Below are 18,751 nucleotides of genomic sequence, written 5' to 3' on the forward strand. Positions count from 1 at the left end.
CACTAAAAAAACATTTGCTATCATGATTCCATGCACATACGGTGGCAGGCACTGCTGGTATAAAAATAATGATGAGAGAGGGATAAATATGGCGGAAATTTGGTGCAAATCATAAAATGTAGAAGGCAAGAGGAAAGAACAGAAAAAGAAAAGAAAGGAAGAAAAGGGATGGGCCAAAAACACAAACCTTCTTCATTGAAGGAGGAAGCCAATGGTGACCTTAGGAAGACCTTGTAGAGCAAAGTAGATATGAAAATCTCCACTTGACAACAAAAGGAAGGCATTTGGCTCCATCACAATTGGTTAAAGCAACAGTGACTTTGTTGGTCCACTCTGAAAAGGAAAACAGTTTATGGCAAAGAGAATTTGTATGTCGAGTCCCTACTTTTTGCAAAATTTGTATAAAAGTATAAGGAATTAACATTTGAAGTAATATAACAGATAATATATAAAGTGGTTAAATTTGAGGATGATGATCCACGACAGGAACAAAATACAAAAGATTGTTCAATATCCTAAGGTATTTAAGTTTTTTTTTTAAAAAAATACAATAAAATTTTGTTCATAAAAAAGAAGTCAGTCTTCAAGCTGGATGTCCTGCTCCTCCCATTCAATTTCTTTCCTGATCAAAAGCTCCCATGCATGGTCATCAAACTGGAAGTAGAAGACAACTTCATCTCTAGCCATCAATTTTTTTTCACCAAGGTACCGAAACCATGGGTCAGCAATTGATGGCACCCCATCGTTGATGGTGACCTGCCATTAGGTGCATTTTTCCAGCCCCCACTGAAGCGTAATATATTTTTTGGAACCATAAACAAATCTGGAAGCCGCTGTTGAAAGAAACTGTACCAACACCGAAAACAATGGTTACACAATTAGTAAAGGAAGGAATGAGCAGACATTGCAATATCAAAAAACAATAATAAAGCACACAAGTTTAATAGACCGGACATTTTTCGATGATAGAAGGCGTAGTAAAACCCACCAAAGGGAGCCTGTGATGAATCATGTCGTCTGTGACATCAGTTGTAAAAATGTCTCCTGGTTGACACAACAGACCTTACACGCACTTGCCTGTGTATAGGTCCCATGACATCAACAGACAAAGTTGTATTTATGTCAAAAGCAATAAAACAAACCATGACACTCTTATTTACATTGTAGGCTCTTCTGAAATCCTTAAGGCCATCAACAAAAAAACATCTTCTACCATATCTCCTCACCCTAATAAAATGCTTGGTGCCATCACAGTTGAATAAAACATAGTTTGGGTAACGGTACATCCATTGCCTATGAAAAGACAATGGGACCTCCACAACGTTCTGCACCAAAAACATGTCAACACAAGTATGTTTTTTTAAAAATTTAGAATGTTGTTAACTAAAGGATGTTTGTGGCTGTGAATCCCAACCCTGTCAACACGTAATGGTGCTGTAAAACGGGTGGTGGCCAACCAATTTGATGAACGCTACAGGCAAGAAATAAAAATAGTGAGCAACGAAACCAAAAGAGGAAAATAGCAAAGGCAGGAGGGGACAAAAAGGGTGTGAAAGAAGAAAATAGGAAACAATAATGATAAACTAAATGAAAACTGAAAAGAACAAACATCAGAAGGAGAAATGTGTGAAAGAAACTTACAGCAGTTCAGTGGAATTTGGAAGGCCTCATGTTTGTGTGTGAACGTAAAATGAGTTACACAAAGGAGTTGAAAACCATTTTGTCACCAATCACAATATATATATATATATATATATATATATATATATATATATATATATATAATAAATGGATGTATGTTTTGCGTTTGTAACTGGTGGAGCAGTTACTTCTTTAAAACCGCAAATTAATTCGAGACTCCTCAAAGGTTGCTGCAGACCTCAGTTCCGAACACTCACAACCAATAGATATTAATAGTGCTTTTAATGATTTTTTTTACGCTCCCTCATATTGTTTACATCAATTACGTAAATTAGTGAATATGAATGCATAATAATCATCACAGTTAGTAGGCCATCCACCATGATTAGACAGGTTGTATGGCACCACAGGGAAATATAACGCCAGCAATTATGCAGTACATTTATTAAGCAGATTCTCATATCTAAAATAATGATAACCATAAACTATGACGGCTGGACTAAACTGTAAATGTAGTCAGGAATAGGATGTGTGGTCTTTAAATGAATGTCAATGTACAGCAAATCTCCTAAAGAAAAGCTCCCTAGAATCCAATCCAAAATAAAGAAATGACACATAAAAATCAAGAATGTATATATAATATATATTTTTAATAAGCTGGTGGATTCATCAATTACCCGTATAGGAAATGTCTAGTCGAAACCCTGCAAGCGTGAAAAATAGGAAAACCAAAAATAATAAATTAGTTTCTGTATAACATTTGACCTGCAACTAATAATCAGGAAAACAATGAACCAAAAGAATAGCATGGTTCCATGACAGGGAAACAAATGACAGATACATTGAGCACTCACATCACATATATCTAGACAATTCCATAGACTTATATCTCATTCCATCCCTTTAAATAAAAGTTGTTTCCTCCTTTTGTTGTCAAAAAATAAAGTTGATTTATTTTTCAAGCACTTTTCTCCATGAGTGTTTGGCTAAGGTTCTCCTTTTAAAGTAACACGAATCTGGAAAAAGTTGGGTCAAACACTACTTAAAAATAAACCCTAAACAAAAACACAACAATCCAAACAGAGGATGTAACCTATTGTGAAAGCCGAAATCAATTGTTTCTGCAATCCACCCTCAAATGTGAGAATTGTGTTGTCTGTGATAGATGATATGCAGTTCCCCTGTTTCAAACATATGATGCATGGAACACCTGTTTTCCTGTGAATTCAAATAATGACCATATTCACAGAATAGACACATGTTACAAAATTTCTGTTTTAAGTATAATATATGGGAGGTTCACAGGACAAAGAAACAATAAGGAGGTAGAAAGCAAGTACCTTGTAGTGGGAACACAAATGTTCCACATTGTAGTTTTGAGAGCAACATAACAACAAAAGAAGGAAAATTGTGAAAACCTATATCCCTGGAATATCCCTGATAGGTAGTCAAATTAGTAAGACCTGCAACAAAATAAATGGGCTGAACAGCACCCAGACCATCAACTTGCAAGATCGTTTCGCTTCCAAAATCCCGTAAGTGCTATAAGAAAGGAAAAAAAACTCAGGGACACTTTGGTATTTCCCGCATTGGCAGGGGCCTTGTCTGTATATAGCAGATAGATCAAAACAGGGAAAAAACACAATGTGATAAACAAAATACTCTTCAGTATATAGGCCTGTCATTCATAAATGTGGCTGAATAACGAATGTATACAACACATATATACAAATAATCAGTTGTATATAACATATTGAAAGTTTAATCAGAAGAACAAAAAAACTTAAACTGAATGTTGCCAAATAAAGGAAAATCAAATTTTCAAAAAGGAGAAATGTTGGATTCGTTGTAAGGACAAAGAGGTCAGGTAAGCCTCAAAAGCTTATTCAAATAACCCTAAAAAATATAATTACAATAAGTTACCCCAGAGCCAAGTAGGAAAAATATTCATAGAGGATTATGCGCGTCTAAAAAACATGTTATATGTTTATCTATGAAGTGAGCCACCTCATGATTGGTTAGTTGCAAAAGTGAGCCACGTCTAAAATTATGGCCGGCTAAAATATTGACAACAGCGTAATCCAACCATCAGTAAGTAGTGAAAAATGGTAGTTTGGGAGTTGTTTTGGAGAGAAAATGGAACGTCAAAAGGCAAACCCAAAGGACAAAAAGATGGATCACACAGTATCACAGGTGGTCTTCTTGATCTATTGCCCCATTAGAATCCTAAGGCATAAGAAAAGCCACGAACACAGCGGTTAGCCATTAAGCCAAACAAAAATGTGATTAAGTCAATGTGAGTGTTCATGCAACGGTGACAAAACCATCGCGATAGTTTTTTTGTCTGCACAACTAAAGCCAGTGAATGTGCTCAGTAGATAACAAACAGTTCCGGCCACATAGAAAATCAATATTTATCAGTTTTAGTGAATACTAAAATCTAATTGGATTTCAATAAATATTATAGTGTTTAAACATAGGATTAGTTGCAGGTTTTGATCCCATCGGTACAATAAAAATGACTCCAAGAAGACATTTTGATGGTATCTACTTTCAGGGCTATATATTTAATTTACAAAATTCAAAGGCTTTTAGTGTCACCTATACATCCTTACCCCATACCTGCAATTCTGCAAATTACTCACAATTTTCAAACAGAAGAAAGGAAATATATAATGGACAATACTAAGTCAAATAAATATGTCATTGACACCAATAAAGATGCAGGCTCACATATAAAAACGCATACTAATTGCAACTTGTCATTACCCCATTCACTTAGAGATACCCAAATGAATCCTGCTGGCTCTAGTAAGTACCTCATAGTGCTAGTTGTGTGAGTTTAAATACATGGACATCCACCATGTCGAAACCAAAGCTGGGAGGCTGTAACCCAAAAGAAACCAAGAAAAAAACCAAATGATGTATCTGTTACAAATGTGTATCTGGCTATGTCTTGAAACACAACCAAATGTTTTTTTAGGAGTGGATGTGCTCAGTAGATAACAAACAGTAATGGCTACATAGAAAAGCAATATTGATAAGTTTTAGTGTGATCTTAAACCCAATTGAATTTGAATAAATATTAAAGTGTTAAAACATAGAATTAGCTGCAGGCTTTCATGAAATGGGTACAATAAAAATGACTCCAAGAACCACACATCCTTACCCCATACCGAAAGTTCTGCAAATTGCTCACAGTATCTAAAGAGAACAAAGGAAATATATAATGGTCAATACTGAGTCAAATAAGTATGTCATCGACAGCAATAAAGATGCAAAAACACATACTGATGGCAACTTGTCATAACCTCATTCACTTAGAGATGCCCAGATGAATCAGGCTGACTCCAGTAAGTACCTTATAGTGTGTGAAAGGCAACTTAGTTCTATGAGTTTAAAGTCATGGACATCCACCCTGTCCAAACCAAACCTGGGAAATTGTAACCCAAAAGAAACACAGGAAAAAAACAAATGATGTATCTGATACAAATGTGTATCATCATGTGCCTTGAAACACAACCAAATGTTTTTCCAGGTAAAAAGCTAAAAATAGGAAAGCCAAAGAAATGTACACTACCCCGTGCCTTCAAACACCTCTAGGTCCATGATATTGAAGAGCAAACATCAGAACATGGACTTGCAAAGGAAATAATAGCAAACATCGATCCCAAAATCAAGAAATAATAGTAACCATCGATCCAAGAATCAGGCAAACAAATAAACATTAGCTCGAACAAAAAAAAAACAAAAATTAAAATACATAAACATATAGATCAGGCATCAAACCCATACCCTCAATGAACCTAACAAAGTGAAAACGACCCAAAATAAACTGTAGAAGATAAAAAATACACAAACAACAACACATTATTTTCTAATCCAGGATAACAGAAAGTCGACATCTTTAGTATCCAACACAACAACAGAAGTCCACAACATCGGAAACAGACAAAGGTCACACCTTTTTTCCGTCAAAAGCAAAAAAAACTAAGTAAAAAATAAATTGAGCAAAGAATGGAAGGCTCACAGTTTTTGGGACCCAGCGAAACACAAAGTTGAAAGCTTTAGCCATAAAAACAAACACAAAGGTCAAACCCACAGAGAAGGCAAGACAAACAGGCTGTGTGATCGTCACAAACATAAAGGTCACAGCTTCAAAATCAAACATAACTACATTTGTACGTAGCACAACAACAAAAGTCCACAACATCGGAATCAGACAAAGGTGACACCTTTTTTCCGTCCAAAGCAATATAAAAACCAAAGCGGGAAAAAATCAAACAAAGAAGGGTCTTGCATGGGCAAAGCGCCATCCGCCTCAGCACCGCCGTTAGCCTGTCCCAAAAATCACCACAAAAAATTAGACAAAAAAAAAAGAAAAAATAAATAAAAATGAAACATTTATTCTTCAACAGTGAACATCTCTTCCGTAGAGGAGAAGGAAGAGAAGGAAGGCAGAAGAAGGAACAGTAGGAAGGAAGAGAGAACACTCACATTTCTTTTGCGTCTCCATCTACTGCCTCTTTCTCTTCCTCAACTTCCCCTCTTTTCTTCTCCGGTTTCTCCACTCGACCCCGCCGCAGGTATGTATCTTACCAGTTTGTTTGCCTCCATTCGTTTGAACTTCATGGCTAAAGCTGTGAGCTCAGTGTTCCTTTCCTTCTCTGTGGGATTTATTAATTCTTAGTTATTAACAAAACAAAAAAAGGAAAAATAAAAAAAAGGACATTGCGATAGCTGATACCAAGGAAGAGAGAAGGGGCCTTCTTTGTATAATAGAGATAGAAGATAGATAAGGTTGGCCACTATTCCAACGTGATTTTAGATCATCCAACGTGAATCCAAAACACGCACTCAAACTTCCTTTCCTTACCCCGATTCTGCTGGACGTGATTCCAGCCAAATGAGGCGACCGCATCCGTCGAAGGCGGTGCCGCCAAGTCTCTTGGAGGCGCCGGAGACGACGCCGGCGGTGATGGGGGACTTCCAGGAGCCATAGGGTGCGGTGATTCTCTAAGAAAGAGAAGGGATAGCAGCTGCTGAAGAAGCCATTGCCCTTTTGCAGAAGAAACGACGTCGTTGGTGAGGTTTTTCGAAAGGGACGAACTTTGTGGTGAAAATGTTGAAGGAGCGAGTGAAGAAAAAGTTGGAATAATAATAAGGTGACGAAGAAGAAGAAACGCGAGCAGTGAGAGTGAGAACGGCAATGGCTAACGTGGCCATTCTACGTTATTTTAGTACCTTACAGTTTCGATTATATATCATGATAAAAGAAAAAATTATTAAAAATTACATATTTTAATTTTATGAAAATAAAAAATATATTAAATTTTTGCAGAATTACAAACCTTCCCCTCTCCAAATGACTCAATCTCTCACTCAGGAGGAGGAAGGCATTCTCTTTAATTAGATGATTCTTTTCATCTCAAAAATTCATATTTATAGACATAGTATTGTAATCTTTAAATAAAAATAATAATCAGCATATATTTTCTTGTAAACATTTGTTACATATATTTTTTTTGTGATAATACTATTCTAAGATTTATTAATAATATTTTTTATCAAAAAAATTTCAATTTTGATTTCTTTAAATTATTCATGTTATGCATTAATCAGCATTTGACATCTCTTAATTGTAAAGTTGGGAACTTGTCCAATCCTGTTAATAAAATATGAAAATCATTCATTTGTTTTTGTACAAGAATTTGGAAGCAATTTGCAATAATAATATAATAAATAAATAACTCTAGGAGGATTTTTTTTTCCATATTATTAATTTATTTTCGAAAATGAGATTAGAAAAACTTATTCTCATGTTTGTTAAGAGATAATAAAATAATTATTGTCGTATGTATCACATACTATTTTAAATACTCAAAAATAACATTTCCGTGTTATATTCTCAGAAAAAAAAAAGTTTCCAAAGTTATAAAAAAAATCCGAAAAACAAATGTCTCATAATGTTACACGCCACTATAGAACATGATAATCTGGATAGAAGAACACCATATAAAGAAAAATTGATAGACTTAAAAAACAGAATTAAAAAAAGTAGACTTGTGCAAAGTAAATTGTGGCCAGCCTAACAATAATAATAATTTAATTCATCCATTATCATAAAGCCGCGTAACACGTTCTTATATGCTAAAAGCTTCACAAAGATTCCAACATTATTCGAGATTGACCAATCAATTTTGTAAGAATTTCTTTGAACACAAAGCAGAAACAAGTGCCACTAATACTTCACACATTTTTTTCTTCCCTAAAGCAGAATCTATTCAATTCATTTGAAGAAACTATATCATACCAGAAAAGATTAGATAGATTATTAAAATACAAAACGCTGCAAAGCAAAAATGCAAGGAAACTTTTTTCTATATTTGTCAGATGGAATCAGTGATGAAAACTTGGGTCTTCAGTTCCATGCGGTATAATCACATCAATGTATTCAGGGATCATTGAATGTATCCGGCTTGTCTTTGTCTTCTGGAGATGGAGAAGCCTTAGATCCCAATATCTGTTGGCATTTTCTGAAAACCACCAAAATAGGACATTTGTTAATGTTTAGATAAAATCAAAGGGAAAAAGACAAACATGTTTACAAGACCATATGAACAATGTTTTGCACAAGCAAGTGCATAATTCAATGGGCAAAACATAGATGCAGTCCTTTGGTGTTTTTGGTGCTATTTTCCAATCAAAATTAGAGTTTCACCTTGGTAATCTGTGTAATAAATATTTGCATTAAATGCTAACAAGATGAAACTAATTCTGATTGAAGTACATCAAGAGTACCTAAAAAATTGTGTCTGAGTTTTGTCCTAATTCAAAATTATTATCATAAGAAATATTATTCCCTATGAATCTATTGATATCATATGTGAAACTTTATTACACATGAATCAATAGATTTGATTGCCTAACACTATGATTTTATGAATAGTTGTTCTCTAGACTCAAGTTTTATTTGTGTCCCATGGATTCAATAAAAACAATAAATATACACTTCTGAAAAGGAAAACAGAAAGTCATACAAGTTTAACTCCTCTGTCTTGCTCTTGATATCACTTGACCATAATATTGGATCAGTATTTCTAGGAAATGATTCTTGTTGCTGGATCTTCTCTTCCAACCACTGCTCAACTTTATTGCACTCATTGATGATCTAAACAATAAAATCATCACATGAAAGCTGATCTTAAGGGCAGCATCATAATCACAAAAGCATATACTAGCCTAAATCTTATTGTACCAGTTCTTTATCCTGGGTTGGAAGGGAATCTGCAGAAGCACGATGCTTTAAAATGCACTTCGATAAATCTCTTGTAGCTTGCACTCTTTCTTTATCATCTTTGTACCGATTCTCAATTGGATCTACCAGCTACAAGAATACATAGATTGTAAACAAGAAGTACGGCAAGGGATTCAGTAATAAAAGGAAAAGAATAGAAAAAATAACCCTTTTCAGATCTTCCAGTTTTGAAGAATAAGCATGTTCAGTTTCATCAACACCATCCTCATAAAGCCATTCCTCAGTCTCTTGAAGGGTCCTAGATATGTCATCCTTCTCTTGTTCACTTGCAAAGCTTCGGTATGTGTGGAAGAGCTATTCAAATATGCAAATAAGTTAAATTTCAGCTCACAAAGCAAAATAGAACCAAAAACATAATCTTCCAATGTCGGTATAAAGTCAGTAGCATTGAAAGGGATACAAATTTAAAGATTTCAAACTTCCAACCCTGCACAGATAAGTTTACAAAAAAACCAATTGCGAACTTACATTTACAAATGAATCACCACAGAAAGCCATAATCCATTTTCAATAACTACACCATAAAGTTTCTCATATGACACACTCAAGACTTTTAATTAACTTAACAAAGGTAAATCTGATCCTTTAAAAAGGAACATGTCTGTTTTCCATTTTGAAAAAAAAAAGGATCAGCCAATGGACAAAACAATTTATAGCTTATGCTTAGTGTGTGACCACATAAAAACCAAACATCCCTTCATCAAAGAAGCCAGTCATGTCTACAAATTTTTGAGACATTGAATCTGTACCTTACTCCTCATATCATAGACATAAGACTCCAAGCTGTTCTTCTTTTCTTTGGTTTGCTCTACAATTCTGTCCTGATGGGCCAACTGGAGTTCTTTTTCATGAGCTTCTAAGATCTCTGCCTTTGTCATTCCACCATAGACATTCTCATTCACTGGCACATTAAGCCTTCTGTTATCTTTTCTTGTACCATCAGCCTGTAAAAAGGTATGATAGAAATATTTTAATAACTCCAAATACCAAAATGAATCATATTTGCAATCATAATTATCACCACAATAATATTATATCACCAGAATCAGTCAGCCTTTGAAAAAAAGGGATGATAGTAATAATAAAATGGTTTAATTACCCTTTTGGTCATAGTTGCAATTTTGTAACCCTTTACACCAGATCCTTGAAAACTACTACAAAACTGGAACTGTCTAAATTTTTTGGTAGTGAAAGTTTTAGTTTTGTAGCAGTTTTAAAAGATTTAGATGTAACGACTTTAGGCAATTATAGACAGCAAGGACCAAAGGGTTAAAAAAATTGCAACTATAGGGACCAAAAGGGTAACTAAACCTAATAAATTTACTCCAAACAACAAATGGACTTTATGAAAATCAACCATGACAAATGTCACAGAATTCATCAGAAATTATGGCAATTGCTATTATCATTTTAGCTATATGATTTTCCATGCTCAAAGGATAAAATTGCCTGAAATCTGAAAATTTCCCAGAAAGGAAAAATGAAAGCGAGATAAAGAGAAAGGGAAATTACAGAACTACATGGAGATTCCAAGTTCTTATTGGTATTATCTTCAAACCCATTGGTAACTGTCTCAGAAATAGGATCAATATCCATTGCATCAGAATTTGAATGATAATCACCAGCCATAACCAAATCATCCTTGATCAACTGAAACCATAGAAAGGCTTATGTCCAAAGACCTCTCTTAGAAAAACTAATAGCACAGTATGGAAAGATAAAATGAGGCTTCTTACTTACTGTAGCTGATTCAATACTGACAATGCCATGCAGATCAAGTGGAACTCTAACTTTAACTCTGATCTTACTACCGTGGGATCCATGGAAAGGACCAATCTGAAATGAAGTAGTGATCAAATGCATAAGCAAATTTCAAGGTGAGGGCATGCAGATAATGCCTGCTGAATTACCAGCACAAAGAATGATGTTAGATCTACCACATTCTCTTCTTCTTTCTCCTAACATAATGATTTAGACAAGTGCGTGCATATCCACAGAAAACAGATTCTGACTTTCATATTGTTATGCCTACTTAGTTTTACAACAATGGTTTCCTTTTATGTCAAAACAAGTAATAGTCACAGTCACAGGCTATTTGGTAATGAAGTTTATCTCTCATTGGGAAATAGTGTGAGGTGTCTATTGCAACAGCTCCGGATCCATTGAAGTAATTCTTCTCACTTGATGCCAATAACTGACAAGAGTCAGACAAAACGTTTGGAGATATTCCATTAACAGCTTCTAAATATCAGAATATTACAACTTAAAAAGAAAAGGTGTTGATTGTGGTAATGATGAATATCTACCAAAAACAAATTTTCTGTGGAATTTAAATTTTAGCACATATATATATGAATATTTGAGTACCAAAAAGTAAAATAAAGAATGTTAAAAAGTTCACATAGATTTACCCCCCAAAAAAAAGTGCTCACACTAAAGCTATAGTGCATGATTTGCATTAAACACACAGGAAAACCAGGAGAGTGAGGATGTAACTATTACTAAGAAATGGGGTAGCGTGAAATGGGGTAGCGTGGTTGACGAGAAAATATATATAACAGATAAAAATGCACAAGATAATTTTAACTGCTTCACGTTTTCTGAATATTCTAAAGTGGGCATACCGTGACACAACTAATTATAGGAGATGTCCCAGGTGGTAGTTCATCTGGATTAGCATAGAAAGCTTCCAAATGAAACAAATCACTTCGCCGAAAGGTTATGACTTTAACACTTGGAAAGGGTTGGCCTCTTGGGAAAAGTACACCATTTGATCTCACAGCAACTGGACCTTCATCTGATGAAAGTCCAATTGAAAAGGGAATAACATCCTTGACCTGAACAGACATGAGAAATCACATTAATTATATGGAAAACAATATGACAAAGAGAGGCACATGAGTCTATACCAATGAGTTATGGAAATTTCATTTTAAATCAGAAAAAGAGAAAAAAAAAATGGAACTATCAAAGACAATCAAAGGTTGAAAACAAAACTTGTTAGAATAAACCTAGGTAACAATTTGATCCTTTCACAATTACTAATTTACTACATTTCTAAGGATCTACAAACTCAATTCTAATCAGCAATATATATTTATAGCATAAAGATAAGATGAGAATAGATTTGGAAAAATAAATACACAAACCTCGTATTCTCTCACATGGTAAATAGGACTGAGCATTGCACACTGTAGAGCACAACCACGGGCTACACACTCACTTGCATTCAGCTGTCGGCTGGGTTCTCTCTTGAACAGAGAAGTTAGTAATGTACTTATTGCTGGAATCCTAGAACCCGAACCAACTAGCTCTACAGAAGAAATCTTCTCTTCTGTCAAGTTTGCATCAATTAATGCTCTGCGGCAAGGAATAGAAACTCTCTCCAGTAATCCTGATGCCAGCTTCTCAAATTCTTCCCTTGTGATAAATCCCTTGACATCTTTCTCATCCATCAAACACTCGATATTTAGAGGCGCCTCTAGATTTGCACTCAAAACTTTCTTCAATTTCTCACATGCTGCACGTAGCCTAAAGCATGCCTTGGTATTAGAATACACGTCAATGTGGTACTCTTCCTTGAATTTTGCTGCAAAATGACAAAATATAACCTCATCAAAGTCCCTCCCCCCTAAGCTCCTGTCAAACGCATGTGAAAGTATCTTCATTTTCCCAAACTCAAATGACGCAATTGAGACCTGAGTATCACAGTGACCAATATCAATAAATGCAACATTTACAGGACCTGCACTTCCAAAATCTTTTTTATACATTCCATAACTAAGGGCAGTTGCAGTACAATCATGGATCAATCTCAAAGGCTTCAACCCGGCAATTTTCGCTGCATCAAGATACGCCCGTCTCTGCAAGTCGGTAAAGTATGATGGGATCCCGATAACACAATCCGAAATGGGCATCTCCAAATCTTTCTCGGTCATGGTCTTCAAGTGAGCAAAGAGCATGGACAATAATTGAACAGGTGTAAATACATGAATCTCCCCCATGTACTTCAAATGAATCAAAATGCCTCCATCTTGACCCTCAGAAGTTTCAACAGGGAGCATTTTCAGCTCTTTTTCCACATCAGGATCCGCAAACTTCCTTCCTATCAGTCTCTTTATTTGAGATATTGTGGACTTGATGTGCATCATAGCAGAAGCAGCACCAGCAGACCCCAAAATCCGCTGCTTCTCGCCAAAGCAGACCACAGCCGGGGTTTCGCGTTTAGATTCATAATTCAACAAAACATCAATGCCTCGTTGCCTGACTACGGCAATGACGCAGTTCTCATTACCAATGTCAAACCCCACCACACTCATATCTCAACTCACTTGCACCAAACTTCAACCAACTAGTCCAATCCAATTCACCCACCCTACTCAACCAACATCCCCAAAATCCAAAACTTCAACAGATTCCACAAAACCAGCCCAGAAACCTAGGCTTGACCGCAAATCACTACAAAACAAAAGGGATTGAAAAAGACACATGGAAATGAGAAACCTTTATTATCAAAATGAAAGTACTAACAAACTAAATTCCATCTCCTATTGCTGAAAATTCCTTAGATTGCTCATCAGGTGCAAGCAGGAACAAAAGTCAAAAATGGGGGCAAAAGGAAATTGAGAAATGGGGGAGGGAGAACCAACAATTTAACCCAAACCCATTACTAAAAATCATATTTTTCCGTTGAATTTCCCTCCATTTCCCAGAAAAATTGAGGGGGGAAAAGGGGGGCATGTTTTCAATGTAACAAAAAAGTCACATAAGCTAACAAAAAGTGGATTCAGCCAATCTGAATTGAACAGCAACGAAGAAAAGAATATACCTTGCGGATGGTGGAATCGAGAAGCATTTGGGATTGCATAGTGCGGATGGTGACGAAGATGGAGTACAAAGAGGGAGTGTGTGTGAGTGTGTGTGTGTGTGAGAGAGAGAGAGAGAGAGAGAAATCTTCGCTTTATGCCAATGGCACGAAGCAGGGGGGTTTACAGAAGTGAGCAACGACGCCAAATATGAGAATAATGAGTTTATTTCGGGTCATATTTGTAAAAAGTGGTTTTGCAATTATACCCTCTAATTCAAGAGTGAAGAAACAAACAAGGGTGGGATGGAAATAGTACAATTGGTCCGAGTGACTTACCCTCTGGCCTCTATTTCTAATTCAGAATTTTTTTAAAAAAATATTTTTAATTAATAGAAATAGTACATTGACTTTTACTTCAGCTTTCTGCAAAAGCACACCGGAGTTTTTTCCATTGAAGTAAAAAATCAGGCATACCAACAAAGCAACTACATTGATATATCCTTGTTATCGAAGGAAAAAAAGTGTTGATATATTCTTGTTACCGAAAGGAAAAAAAGTGTTTAAAACAGAAAAAAATCTATTTTATATAAAAGAAAATTTTAATAATGTGAAGATTTCAAGTGTAACAATAATTGGTGCTATGAGAGAAGACAAGTGATCACCCCTCTCTTTAATGTAAAAAATCAGACATACAAATCAAGAAGCAACTACATTGATATATCCTTGTTACCTATGGAAAAAAAGTGTTGATATATTCTTGTTACCGAAAGGAAAAAAAGTGTTTAAAACAGAAAAAAAATCTATTTTATATAAAAGAAAATTTTAATAATGTGAAGATTTCAAGTGTAACAATAATTGGTGCTATGAGAGAAGACAAGTGATCACCCGTCTCTTTAATTTTATTTGTAGAGTTCAAACTCATTACCAATATTTGATGGATTCCTTCTTGATTAATCATTAATTCTACAGGTATTTAATCATGTCCAATATTCATTCAACAAGTGCGCTAAAGCATTAGGTGTCTAGAACCGAAACATAACAAATAACCTGTTAATTACTATGACAATCTCAAGTCAAAGAAAACTATTAAACTTATTCTTGAGAATTTTTTATTGACAGTTTATGGTAAATTTAACCATTAGAAAATCTCAATTGAGTTAGTTCAATGATGACATCTACATATATATCATTTATATATGCAATTTAATAAATGAAATCTATTAATATTTATCCAATAAAGGTCATTACATATATATTGATATATCCAGATTCACAATAATCCTACGATCAAGAACAATTTAGATTAAAATTATAAAGGACTTGTTTCTCATTATCATAATCTCTATCATGATAACACGCCCCTAATTTTAATCAAGAACTTGTCAAATTAACAATTCAATAAAACAATAAATATGATAATAAAATAAAGAACAATTATTTACTAAAATTGACAACATGATGAATTGGATCTTGGACATACATATTTATCCCCAACAATCTCTCACTTGCACTAGAGCCCATTACTCATGTATTTCATTACTAATTCCAATTTATGTTCATCAAACTACTTTAGTTTTTAATTTTGAGTCTCCATAATGAGGTACAATCTTTAGTTCTTGTTAAGTACTTAAGAATGGTCTTTCCCACTTTCAATGATCCCCACCAAGACTTTCTTGATATCAACTTGTTACACCTAATGGATAAATGATATTAGAACATGTAAAAATCATGTCATATACTATAGCTCCCACTATGCTAGCATATGGTACTCTAGTTACGTATTCTCTCACTTCATGAGTTTTAGGACAATCCTCCGTACTGAGAGTAACTCCAATTTCTATTAGCAAATAGTCACTTTTGGAGTTTTCATGTTATACCTCTTTAGGATGGTATTAATGTACCTAGATTGGGAGACACCGAACAACCTTCTAAACTTATCTCTATAAATCTTTATTTCTAAAATGTAGGTTGTTTCTCCCAAATGTTTCATGAATATTATATTAGTAGCCAAATCTTTCTTCCTTGCATTGTGTATTATTTTATATATCATCTACATATACATGTAATGCTTCCACTGATCATTTTATACTCACAAAGTTCTTCTTCATAGCTAACAAGATTGAACCATTCAATTATCTTGTTAAAATGAATGCTTCAACTTCTACACACTTGTTTCAATTCATAAATGAATTGTTGAAACTTGTAGACTTTATTATGATCAGACAAGGATGTGAACCCCTCAAGTTGCGTCAATACACATTTTCTTTTAGCTCATCGTTAAGGAAAGTCATTTTCCACATCCATTTCATATTTCATGATCATAGTATGCTATTATAGCAAGAAGAATACGAATTGATTTGAGCATTGTCACGGGAGAAATGTTTCATCATAATCTATATCTTTCTTTTGACAATATCCCTTGGCAACAAAACAAGCTTTGTAGGTTTCAACCTTTCAATATGCTCCAATCATTTTCTTGTAAACCCATTTACAACCAATTGGTTTTATATCATTTGAAGCTTCAACTAAAGTCCATACTTTGTTGATCTTCATTGATTCTATTTTAGATTTCATAGTTTCTTGCCATTTCTTACAATCCAAGCTTTGCATAGCCTCTTCATAGCTTATTGGATCATCATCATCACGATAAACCTCATTTAATGTGTCATCTAGGACCATCAAGTTTAATCTGTCAGGTGCATGGTGCACTTGAGTAGATTTTCTAGAAGGCTCATGCATTGGGTTCATAGGTTTCTGAATTGGCTCTAAGATTGGTTCATTAACCTGATCTTGAACTATACTTGGCTCTTGAACAACTATTGTTGGAGTTGATGACCTTTGTGGTAACTTTAGAACATTCAAGAAAGGTATCTCAGTGTCCATCTTGTAGCAAGTGGGACAATCTCAAGCCTTGTTGTAATTTCTTAAAACTATGAATGAGTCACTTGATTGTCAAGTTGTTTCTCAAACATATCCTAAGGCAGAATATAACATATATATTTTTCTAAGACATGATGTATCACATACACTTTGAAAACTAATCATACCAAATAAGTAAGTACTTGATTGTCAAGTCAATCCTATTAGTATCTACAAATTAAATTTTATACTCCCCTGGGTAGTCCAGATGTTTAGTATAAAAAATAATTTCAAAATTCACATCTCATGTTATATTAATTAATTATAAGTCCCATAGTTGTCAAGTCATTCCTTATTATTAATTAAATAACTCGCATCACATGCTTTTATTTTAAGCTACAAGTCTCTTGGTTTCAGTTCTGTTCCTTGTAATAAAAATATTTTCCCTCACATGCTCCAATTTACTTTCAAATTACAAGTATCTTGTTAGTCAAGTCATTCCTTGTAATAAAATAAATCAAAACAATTTGCATCATATGCTCCAATTTATGTTGTTAAAACCACAAGTTCCTTGGTATTAAACAATTTAATATATAAAATAAATTAGATAATATATCACCATATAATAAAACACATATCATCATATGTAATTTTATAAAGACTATAAACAACAAGTGGAGAAACAAAAAAAATTGCTCATAAAATAAGTTTTTTTTTTAGTTATTGATAAGATACAACTTAAATTAAATCATTTTAATTCAAAATCTTATTTATATATTAGTTGTTTGAAATAAAATCAAATTTTGTTGTCAACTTTGACAAGCAAAACAAAGAATAAAAAGAAAAAATTAAGGGGGTGTTTGGTTTGGTTGTTTCATGTTTTCATTTTCACTGGAAATAGAAAATGGTGATGAAAATGTATTTGGTTGGATTTTGAAAACATTTTCAATAACAATATTTTCCCAAACAAACCAAAAAATAGAAACAATAAAATCTCGTTTTTCAGTTGAAAACAAGAACCTCATTTTAGGTAAAATAAAATTCATTTCCTTCACACGCTTCTCTCCTTCTTCAACAAAAAACAGAGAACATCTCATCGACCCACTCAGCCACTTTCTCTCCATGAGTTCATGTCTCCGTCGCCGCCTCAATGCTCGTTGCTCAGTCCTCACGCACGCCAGCCTCAACTCGACCCACTAACTCACTCCCTCTCCATCACGGTAGCTCAAGCTTGACGCCTAACGCAATCACGCCTCAACCCACTCTCCGTCGAGGTCGAGACTCGAGACCCACTCTCTGTCGCGACCTAGCCGCACAACTACACACAATAGCACACTGCAATCGCCACCATTGGACCAAACTAGCTTCGACGTCGACGTCATCCGCCACCGTCACATCTCGCCGTCAAGTACCTCTCTCTCTTTCTTTGGGGTTCTGGGTGTCATCAACTTTTTTTTGCCATGAATCTGTCTTTACCAACTCTTAACTAAAAATTGTTGATTCAAAACAAAATTGAGCTTCTTTATCTATGGAAGCATCAATATTAGTCCTTTGCCAAATGGAATTAGTTAGTTAAAGTGCAAACGAGCTATTATTAGCCTTAGTTTACTTGACGCGCTTCAGTTTTCATTGCTACCTTATGCTGAAATGAAAATGCTAACCTTTATGGTTTTATCTCTTTGACCTAGGTCTGTTAGTGTCTTGCAAGTGATCTAATTTGGCTTTTAGAAATATAACTTTGGATTTTGGAGCTGAGAGTTTTGTCTCGAAAATGAATGACTAAATTTTATTATTTCTACTTTCTATCATTTGTGAATTTTGCTTGAGTTGTTTGATTGTTCCATCTTCTTCATTTTCTTCGTTGCCTGATATGAGCTTATCTACACTTTCCCTGTTTCATGATTAACCTCATCTTTGTAATGTATGTCAAGTTTGCATTGAAGTAGTTCTTGTCTTTTGAGTTGCATAATTTATGTTTTATCGTCATCGTCGTACTTGCGGTAACACTCACCGTTGCACCAGGTATTTCTTTGATTTAAGGTTTTTGAGATAGTTGAGAACATTTCTTTGATTTAGGGTTTGTGACAAATTGGGAACATTTCTTTGAATTTATTAAGGGATTTTTT

At 34.6% G+C, this 18,751-nt stretch overlaps 1 protein-coding gene and 2 long non-coding RNA genes across 10 annotated transcripts; all 3 read right to left on the minus strand.

Moving 5' to 3' along the window:
- Nucleotides 1-417: 417 nt before the first annotated feature.
- LOC114395880 lies at nt 418-1,744 on the minus strand. Of its 2 annotated transcripts, none has more exons than XR_003663132.1 (2): nt 989-1,744; nt 418-846 (listed from the first exon to the last, which is right to left on the minus strand). It is a non-coding gene; the product is annotated as an uncharacterized LOC114395880 (long non-coding RNA). The 2 variants fall into 2 exon arrangements; XR_003663133.1 differs by having other exon boundaries at nt 955-1,744.
- A 39-nt stretch (nt 1,745-1,783) lies between these two features.
- LOC114395881 lies at nt 1,784-6,859 on the minus strand. 7 transcript variants are annotated; one of them, XR_003663139.1, is made up of 5 exons: nt 6,518-6,859; nt 6,139-6,308; nt 2,982-5,979; nt 2,735-2,851; nt 1,784-2,345 (listed from the first exon to the last, which is right to left on the minus strand). It is a non-coding gene; the product is annotated as an uncharacterized LOC114395881 (long non-coding RNA). The 7 variants fall into 7 exon arrangements; XR_003663140.1 differs by having other exon boundaries at nt 1,784-4,527; nt 4,811-5,979; XR_003663134.1 differs by having other exon boundaries at nt 1,784-2,851.
- An 871-nt stretch (nt 6,860-7,730) lies between these two features.
- LOC114396362 (heat shock 70 kDa protein 16-like) lies at nt 7,731-13,948 on the minus strand. The gene is made up of 10 exons (XM_028358289.1): nt 13,788-13,948; nt 12,109-13,417; nt 11,584-11,796; nt 10,700-10,795; nt 10,472-10,609; nt 9,709-9,903; nt 9,107-9,253; nt 8,900-9,028; nt 8,682-8,812; nt 7,731-8,177 (listed from the first exon to the last, which is right to left on the minus strand). The coding sequence occupies exons 2-10, from the start codon at nt 13,276-13,278 to the stop codon at nt 8,096-8,098; spliced, it is 2,301 nt and encodes a 766-aa protein (XP_028214090.1). The 5' UTR covers nt 13,279-13,417; nt 13,788-13,948; the 3' UTR covers nt 7,731-8,095.
- Between the last annotated feature and the right edge of the window lie 4,803 nt (nt 13,949-18,751).

This window comes from Glycine soja, chromosome 18 (genome assembly GCF_004193775.1).
Source record: "Glycine soja cultivar W05 chromosome 18, ASM419377v2, whole genome shotgun sequence".
Lineage (NCBI taxonomy): Eukaryota > Viridiplantae > Streptophyta > Magnoliopsida > Fabales > Fabaceae > Glycine > Glycine soja.